Source organism: Sipha flava, unplaced genomic scaffold, assembly GCF_003268045.1.
Source record: "Sipha flava isolate LNK unplaced genomic scaffold, YSA_version1 126_pilon_pilon, whole genome shotgun sequence".
In the NCBI taxonomy this organism is placed as follows: domain Eukaryota; kingdom Metazoa; phylum Arthropoda; class Insecta; order Hemiptera; family Aphididae; genus Sipha; species Sipha flava.
This window is the reverse complement of record NW_020271752.1, coordinates 167804-177376: the sequence shown is the minus strand read 5'-3', so window position 1 is coordinate 177376 and position 9573 is coordinate 167804. Positions and strand designations below refer to the sequence as shown.

General features: G+C 30.9%; 1 protein-coding gene across 1 annotated transcript; it reads left to right on the top strand.

The window, feature by feature from the left end:
• Positions 1 to 267: 267 nt before the first annotated feature.
• LOC112694287 (mite allergen Eur m 3-like) lies at positions 268 to 3932 on the top strand. Its single transcript, XM_025569712.1, has 5 exons — positions 268 to 335; positions 435 to 701; positions 785 to 898; positions 2644 to 2846; positions 3515 to 3932. The coding sequence occupies exons 1-5, from the start codon at positions 318 to 320 to the stop codon at positions 3840 to 3842; spliced, it is 930 nt and encodes a 309-aa protein (XP_025425497.1). The 5' UTR covers positions 268 to 317; the 3' UTR covers positions 3843 to 3932.
• Positions 3933 to 9573: the final 5641 nt, after the last annotated feature.

The window sequence follows — 9573 nt, the reverse complement described above, 5'->3', positions numbered from 1 at the left end:
GTATTAGATATTTTGACGAAAAAAAGAAAAAGAAAAATTGAATTAATATTATAATTTATGAAAAATATATTTAGTTGAATTTGATTGTTTACTTTATTGTCTTTGAAAATCATAATTATACAATTGGCCTCATTTAATGTACTATTGAAATATATGAGATTTGATGATTAAGGAGGTGTGGAGGGGCACAGTTTCACTAGAACGATAGAATAAATTTATATCCCAATCCCACTCCAAAACCAATCCCAAATTACGCCACTGCCGATGCCGAACCTGTTCTATTCGTTATATTTGAAACACGTTGCCTACTCGTCCCAATGACTACTATGACGACGGTTAGTTGTATTTAAATATTTTATTATTCAGAACCGTTCCAGTTCGATTTGTTTTTTAGAAAAAAAAAAATATAATATATTTATATAAATATTACGTAGGTAATGCACTTTCTGTGTATTTTATCGATTGCGATCGCGGTGGCGGTAGAAATTCCACAGATCGACGATCATACCGAAAATCGATTTGCGCGAGTGGCTTACGGCGAGGACTATGATCACGAGAAGTATGAGTACGTGGTAATGCTATTGGGAGAGGATGAAAATTCATCGGAGATCGCGTCACTATGCTCGGGATCGTTGTTATCGCCAATAGCGGTGTTGACCGCCGCTCACTGCACCTATGGCATGACCGCATCCAAGCTTACCGTAAGTAACAATTAGATATTAGCTCGATTCGTAATAATTATGATGATTTTGTGCAACAAACATCATTGGCGCTACCGTTACAGGTCGTAGTTCCTAAAACTGCTTCTGATGATGTTCGTCTGTCCGAAGTCCAGAAAATATATCAACATCCAGCGTACAAAAAATTAAAAACCTTCGCTGATTTAAGTTTGTTGAAAGTAAACAATAGTATTTCATTTTTTCCCAACACATTACGAATTTATGTTGAATTTACTTATTTGAAATATCTGCGTATACATAAAACGGTGGAGTTTTTAAACAAGCACTATACTATATTTATGCTCAAATTATGCGTTCGGTGAAATTCTGATTTGAAGAAAAATGAATGCATAACATTTACACCGTATGACCATATTTTCCTATGCATATTGTACATCATTGCACGGGTTAAAATATTCGCACAATAGACAATATGGATAATACTCTTGATATGCATAATGCGAATTAGAACAGTACAATTTTAGGGATGAGAAATTTTCATTGATAAATTTATTTCACTACTGTAACTTATCAATTATTTTGTAGTTACTCGGCCAGTAGTAAAATTCGGACAAACAGAATCTCAGTGTTAATCTCGAAAAAGTATCCTGTAATATTAGTACAAATTACAATACTATAAATACGATCATTCCATTTAACTTAAAACGGTTTCTATTTATAAATACGGTAATTGAAACAATAGATCTAATGTATGCATTATCGGATATCCTTTGAAGTTCGCCGTGTGATAATATTTAAATAATTTTATGTTGGAATTATTTGCCTTATATTTTAACTATAATTTTTATTACTGAATTATATTTTATTAAATATTCTTTTTGAATCCTTATGTCTTATTATTTATTATATTTATTTCTGTTCATTGCGCAACTATCACAAATAAGAAACTAACAACTGATCAATATTTTGAAAATTATTAAAAATGCAAAAATCTAAATTTTTATCAAAACATAGTTTTCAGAAATAAACCTGATTTTTTGTATTTTAAGAATTAAGTTAATAATACATATTATAAATATTAGAGAATATTCAAATAAATTACTATAAATAGTATTTTAGTGGTATTTCAAGTGCTGTATTAAACAAGTATTTGAAAAATTATTTAAATGTTTTTCAAAAGTATTTTTTACAACAGTGGAAATCTCTTCACTTTTCATGGAAGTCTACTTATAATTTAGAATATTTTTGTGGTTTACTTGATCAAAAACCCAGTTGGTTTGTACTATTTACTATTCATGTGTGTCATAGCCGTCAGATTAGCATTAATTAACTTGTCAAATTACTTATAATTACTTAGAAACTTAATGGTGATTATTCCGTGAATTATTTTCTCATTTACTTAATAAATACTAGGATTTTGATACTAATTTTATTGTTTGAAAATAAAGTTAGGTTAGGGCATTGGATCAGGATTTCTCAAATGATCGATAAGTATTGGGAGCCCCAGTATTTCATATTACAAACCCTCCCATTCTTGTGTTAATTTTGCAATTGTGTTCGGATGTATAAGCATTATGCATCAACGCGTAACATGAGTTTTATATTTTATAATTATTACAATATTTCTCTTGAGCAAAATCATATTTATTAGGTGGTTTGTTTTGTTTGAAATATTTTAGTACGTATCACTGTTATTATATTGACCTACAATTGCATACTTCATCGCGTTTGATGTGATTTTGAATTGCAATAATACCGTACTTATCCGCAGTGCCAGATCTAAGAGGGGAAATAAGTGGTTATGCTTGTATAAGGGCACTCTAAGATTTATGAAATCTAATTTGTAATATATGATGTCTACGACTTACGCGACGAAAACTATACAAAGGTGCATTAATTCTTGTCCTTTGTCTTTCGTGCACGTTATGCATTGGCACTAAACACATGCATTTACTACATTTAGATTAAGAGACCGTTTATAAGTATCAAACGTTTCGCGTCAATTGCCGGCCTTCCTAGTGATTTCGTTGGCAACACAGGACGAAAATGCGTCGCCATCGGGTTCGGCGATAAAGCGCCGGGTGATATGTCGGAAAACGGGCAAATAATAAATATCACCATCCAATACGGCAGCGACAAATGCAAATCCATGCTGGAAGATGATGGGTAGTTATAATAATAATATATATCAATAGTTGTAACAGTTATTAAACTCGCCTTAAATAACAAATCTAACGTGTGAACGTTTCTATACCATAATATTTATTTTCGATCCTATCAACCCATATCGACAGTCGGTGACCGAGAGCTATACGATTATTATTACGCACTCAAATTTTATTTCAAAACGAACGAAATCAATGACTAATGGATTGCCGTTTTCGTCGATATCGAAACTTGATTTTAAATTTTACGAATTTGTTAGTTTTAGTAATTTATTTATTCAAAATTGGTCTCGTCACAACCATTAACTTTCGACATTTATTGACTTTAGGAACTAATAGCTAACGGTTATTTACTTTGAATATTATAAAACCAGTCTGTTGAATACAGATTGTTTAAACAATATAATGGGAGATTTTTGCGAGAAATGAATAGATTGAAAGTATTAAACGATGAATTATATGATGTTATCATGTTATAAAGATTGTTTAGTTGAGGAGACGGAGATAAAGGAAGGGATAAAAAGAATGCGAGGAGTGTTTCGGATTGCCTCGATATTGCGGAGAGTGATTAAATGCAGCATCTGTACACAGTACCACGATTGCAAAATATGTAAATACTCCCCTGCACTTGTTCCGTAAACTCATATATTTTCATTGTTTTACGTACAGGTTCAGTAATGAACTTGGAAAAGCAGTGCACGAAGAATTCTTATGCTCAACAAACGACAATCATACGGTGTGCCATGGAGACAGCGGTGGTCCGTTGATATGTGGCGAACACCAATTTGGCGTGTCTAGCAATGTTATCGTTGGCGAACAAGACGACAATCATTGCGGTAGGTATGAAGACATGAGCAGGTTCGTGTTTCTCTACCATTACAGGGACTGGATATCATCAAGTATGGACTCTATAAACGACGGGAAGTCTGACCTACTACACCATCGGTTATTTGTCAACATCTTAGCGACATTAATCGTGTTGTGTGTACAAAATTAAAATGCTACATTTGATTTACTTATATAATTGTTATTGGTAAAAAACTAATGTAGTCACACTGGTAAGCATCCCACAGGCTCACTTTTCAAATGTGACACGATAAAATCGCTTTGCTTTCAATATAATTTTTCGGTTCATATACTTTTTTAGTCAATCGATGAAGTTATAAGGAATTTTTTTAGGAGAGGATTAATTTTGTTCTGAAAAATCTGTAAACTTAATATCCCTTCCAAAATAAATCTGAAACTTTGTGAAGAAAAAAATTATTTATATTATTGTTGTGTTAATATTGAATTTTTCATTGTTTCGAAAAAAAAATAACGGCACAAAGGAATAAGACATCATACGAGTGGTATTTATTAGTAACTTTTATATTCTACTATTTTTAATTGTAGTATTTCTTTCATGGCCGTTAGAACTCCACGAACTGTACAAATTCAATATTTTTTATCTATAAACTTTTTGGAAATATTCGTTTCTTGGGTGTCACCGATAGCTGGAAACCTGTGAGTCACCGTGCCACACAATTCAAATTTGCTGTGAATTATTATTATTATTAATTAATCCACTTACACGCAACATTTTTTAAAATCCTTTCTCACTGCACTTTTTAAGTATTAAAGGAACCATTATTTCAATGTATTACTTTTTTTTTTTAATGGCTACCCTAATTTTTTTCTACCTTTCTTATAATTTTTTTTTTCAAACAGTTTTTCAAATTGATTAAATGCGAGTAAGTTAAATTTGAAGTTACTTATTATTTATTTTTTACCAAATTTTAGATTTATTCAAAATCATTATAGTACAAAATATATGCTTATTGCGTTATATAAAATTTTGAATTCATATTTTTTATCATTAAAATTTCGAATATACTTTTTACTCTTTAAAGTTTTTATACTTGAAAGTATTAAACACTTTCAGTGTACAATTTCTTTTTTTTGGAAAATTCGATGTATAAAAATCGTATACGAGACCAGTATTAGTTAATTATGTTATCCGTTGTCATTCGTGTTCATTTTGTTTGTTCACACCAGCCTTTCACCAGGAGTCGATGAAAAAGGGTTATGATGGTTAAAAAATAATAATAATCGTTTTCGGTGAATCAAATTTAATCTGATAACATTTTAAGCTTTACAAAAGTAAACAAAATTTTGCTATTATATTTCTATGAAAAACAATATACTGGAGGTAGTGATTCTTTATTTTTGAAGTATAATATTTACAGATCGGTATGGTTGCAATTGGACATTTTTACCATCTTGAAAAATCATTAATAATCTTATATTTTATCTTGATGACACCAAGTTGATGTTGTCTTGGATAAATTTCTAATAAAAGCCGAGACACAGAAAAGCGGTGTACAATTGTAACACGGCGTTTTGTATAGGCAAATTAGCAGCATTGGTGTGTTATGACCGCAGATATATCAATAAATACAGTCTTTGTTATTGTTACTATATGGAATAATTTTGTTTAAGCTTGGGCATTTACGAGTTGATAAGTTAAAAGTTAAATTAATTTAACTTATTAACTTAACTCATTTCATTAAAAATTAACTTGAAATTAACGAATTACTTTTTCATTAATCCCAATCAAGTTAATTTTGTTTTTCAAAACCATAAAAATATTTTTGTAAAATACCGCATTCGACAAGTTCAGGGAGTTTAGAATAGTATAAAAATAAAAATTTCGAAGAATTTTTAGATGAGACCATGATATTTATCTCGTTATTAACTATTAATTGGGGTCCCATTGGTCTCGGGAAAAGTACTCAACCGTCTTCAGAGAAAAATTTGAGTAAAATTAGCCATGCCACCCATGAATTAGATTATCATTGTCATGAAAAGTGGCCGTAAATTTATAATATAAAAATAGGTACATATTTTCATTGAATAAATAATTATTAATAATAATTGTATTCTATTATTATAAGAATTATTCCATAATCTATAAAATTACTAAAAAATATCGATATTATTAAATATTATAGAATAAGAAAAGAAATTTAATAGCTGATCAACATTCTGAGATGACTTATTGAGATTCAATAGGTATTTTGATTAATCTGTCCATTATATTGTTTTATTTATTTAGATTATAATAAAATTAAATAATATTATATATTTATTTTAATGTTTTGTATCAACTGTATAAATTTATCACCTGTATAATTGTATAGTTACACTTTCAGTTGCAATAATTATTTTTAGTTTTCATACTATTATTGAATATTTAAAAGAATACTTTTTTTTGAAATGATATTTATCATATGTGATTTGTATGAAGAATGAATAAAAACAAACGATACATAAATTACCATAAATTTAACATATGAGTGCTTAAAAACATTCCCAATAAAGAAATGTATTATTTTCTGCTCTATTTCCAGTCTTTTTCTGCGTATTAACTTAACTTATTTATTTAAGAAAAGTTAAGATAATGATATTTTTTAACTTAATTTTTAACTTAATTGAATACGAACTCAAATAACTTAACTGAGTTAAAAATACCATTAACTTGCCCAGGATTGATTTTATGTAATAAAACTTTACTCAATGGATTTACGTTTGAATGGATTCTCTATAGATACAGGTAAATTTTTCTTAGAAGTTAGTACTATAATATTTCAATGTTTTTTTGCACTTTTCGGGGGTAAATAGTTTTCGGGGAATTATTAGCTGCAGAGCATTAAATTAAAAAAAAAAAAAATCTGTCGTTAGACAACTGAAGAATACGTAGTTCAATAACACAAAGAGAATATCAAAAGCTCAAAAACATTTGTTGTTCTTGTGGAAATGACACGTGAAAAAGTAATATCTCTTCTCCAAACTCATATCCACCAAAAGAGAATCTTCCTCGCACCTATATCTGTTCTGAAGTTCGGAGTCTATTTTCTCGCCAATCGCAGTTTCACACCTTTCCATGCTCTTTGATTCTCTTCAAATGCCAATGAAAGTCCATCTTATCCGAACAGCAAATGTCGTTGCCTCCTTTTCGCTATAATCGAATCATTCAAGTATTATTTTTATATGTATATACGATTAATACTGTGTAATTCATTCAAATGTTTTTTTAGGCTTGTATCGTGAATAATAATAAATATTTAAACAATACATCTTTTCGCGGAACTGTATGATGAATCGACTGAAATATTATTACCGTAATATAGAATAATAATAATAATTTTTATTTTTATTGTTATTTATGTCTTCGAATAGATAATAGGCCCCACTGAACAGGTTTGATAATAATCAATTGGAGTTTCAGTTGTAATCAACAGCTGAAACGGACCAGTCGTAGTATACAACGGTCGTCCGGAAGTTATGTGCTATTTTTTGTGTGAAAACATTTTGTACGGCATGTTCAGATCTTTCCGCTTGGGAAGTGAGCATTTTCGATCGTTACATTTTTCACGTAACGTTCGATTATTATATTATTAAATTGAGAGTTGGTTTTCATGAAATTGATATCTAAAGTTCTACTGGACTGATTTGCATAGTGTTTTTTTTTTTTAATGCGAGTGCTTGACGTGCAAATGAGCAATCTAACGAGAAAAGTTCAAAAATATGATAAGTTAAATGGTTATTAGAATGAATATATTAGATATGATAAATGTTATTAAATTGTCCGTGTTTACAATACCGGTTTGGTTTCAAGACTGCGGCTAGGCGCGGCGATACAAAACAGCCACATGAAGGGGGAAGTTTGTGTGGCCACGTATTACCGTTTGGCCACCACCGGCCGCTGTCGTATCCTGAACCTCACTCAACGTTAGATAACCACCCATCGCTTGACTCGGCTAGACAAAGGTAGAACGGTGGCATAATTGACTCTGATTGACCAAATATAATTCTTAAATATATTCGATCCTATCCTAAAAAAAATATGAAAACACATATTTTATATTGAGAATATTTCAGATTCTACATTTCTAAGCTTATATATGTATATGTTTTCACATCTTCCGAGGGTAGTCCGTAACACTTTTCGGTTATTTATAACATCAATTGAGAAAGTGACAAAAAAAAACCTATTTATTTTTTTAACGGTGTAAACTAAAGACATAAATACTGCTGTTTTTTTAAAAAAAAAAAAAAAACAAGATGTAAAGGCATAGAACGCCGGAAACATTTTTACGGGGTCAAACTGTAGTTTGACCACGCTAATCCTTCTTTACGCTAGTTATGCCCTTGCTTGTGAAACAAATCGATTACGAGGGTCGTCGTGACTAGATTTTTTTATTTTTAAGCACATACATTTAACGACTAATTTATGTTATGTTATGCGCTACGACTGATACATATTAAATGAATTGAACCACACAGGTAGTTTATGTTACACCCGAAAGACTGCAATATAATATCGGAAGGTGAAAATACCGGAAGTGGTGAAAATGGAAAAAAAAAATTAAGATTACTTTTGTGAAATGTCAGTGTTGGAAAGGAAAGAAATGCAAAATAATAATTTTGGTCGGTAATTTTTTAACACCTGATTTTTATGACGGCATATCGTAATTGAAAGCAAATATTATGCAGAATTTTGTATAACAATCGATATAATTAGTATATCGTTCAACGAGGATTTCAATATCTTTTAGTTGAATAACAAGAGCAACAACAAAGAAAATTGCGTTCCTAAAACTTGGAATAACAGTGATAATATTCGAGCGAGAATATGTTTGTAAATCGTTGTACAGAATTGTAGATGTACAAATTTTTGAAATTATTATTCAATTACGTTATTTTAATAAAATCATTCCATGTACATAACTTGACACGAAATTTTTCGATTTAAAAGAATATAATAGCATAAGGTAAAATATATAAGGTCTACGACCTAATCTAAATAAAGCAGAAATCTGTCTTCTCCAGAAATGCTTCGCGGTCATGGCAGATAAATGAGGGTTTTCAATAAGTCGGAATCTCCGTCCAAGCTGGAAAACCGTCTTGATCCCTTAAGATTTTGTATTTGACACATTTCCCTCGGTGGATTTGAGTTTTGTCCACCCATAAATAGTAAATTTACCATTTCTAACAGCAGTGATTAATAATACGTTGGATTATTCGAAAATTAATCCGATGTATGGACAGTTACTTCAATACTTTATCAATTATAATTTTACCGAAAAAAATACTTTTCAGCCAGCTAATTATGTAGAGCCATAAAAAAGTGCTCCCACGCGTTCTGATGCGTATTACACTACATACCCGGTAAAGCGTTACTACTACGCGTTCCTTTCTTCACGAATTCCCCCTCGTTCCCCTCCTGACATAGCCACGCCTCGGGGTTATTGATCAGGTATAATGATACGGTACACTTATATTACTATACAAACACACATTCACGCACACATACATATACACATAGGTATTGGGTTGCAATGTTTCACCTGTTTCCGCCCGGGCAACATATATCGACACGTGTTTCGTAATACACACACCCGCCCGCCCACACGCACCCACATATATACTAGCTGAATGCCATTTCAAATTTTAATCACACTACGTTTCTCTGGGTTTTAAAAGCTGTACACGTGCCGGGCTCGTAGCTTTTTCAGATAGTTCACAAACAGACTTCTAATTGGTTTTTTTTCGGCTATAACTCTCGGGCTTATAGGAAACTATACTTGTCAGATCTCGGGTGTTGATCAGATCATTAGTTTTTATCAATATTAATTTCATGTTGTATCTGATTTGTTAAAAAAATCGTGCTTCACGCTATCAATTTT

Excerpts from the sequence above, each read along its gene's own strand:
- LOC112694287 (XM_025569712.1), top strand. Across the intron at positions 899-2,643 it reads CTGATTTAAGTTTGTTGAAA|ATTAAGAGACCGTTTATAAG; the intron begins GTAAACAATAGT and ends TACTACATTTAG. Across the intron at positions 2,847-3,514 it reads TCCATGCTGGAAGATGATGG|GTTCAGTAATGAACTTGGAA; the intron begins GTAGTTATAATA and ends TTTTACGTACAG.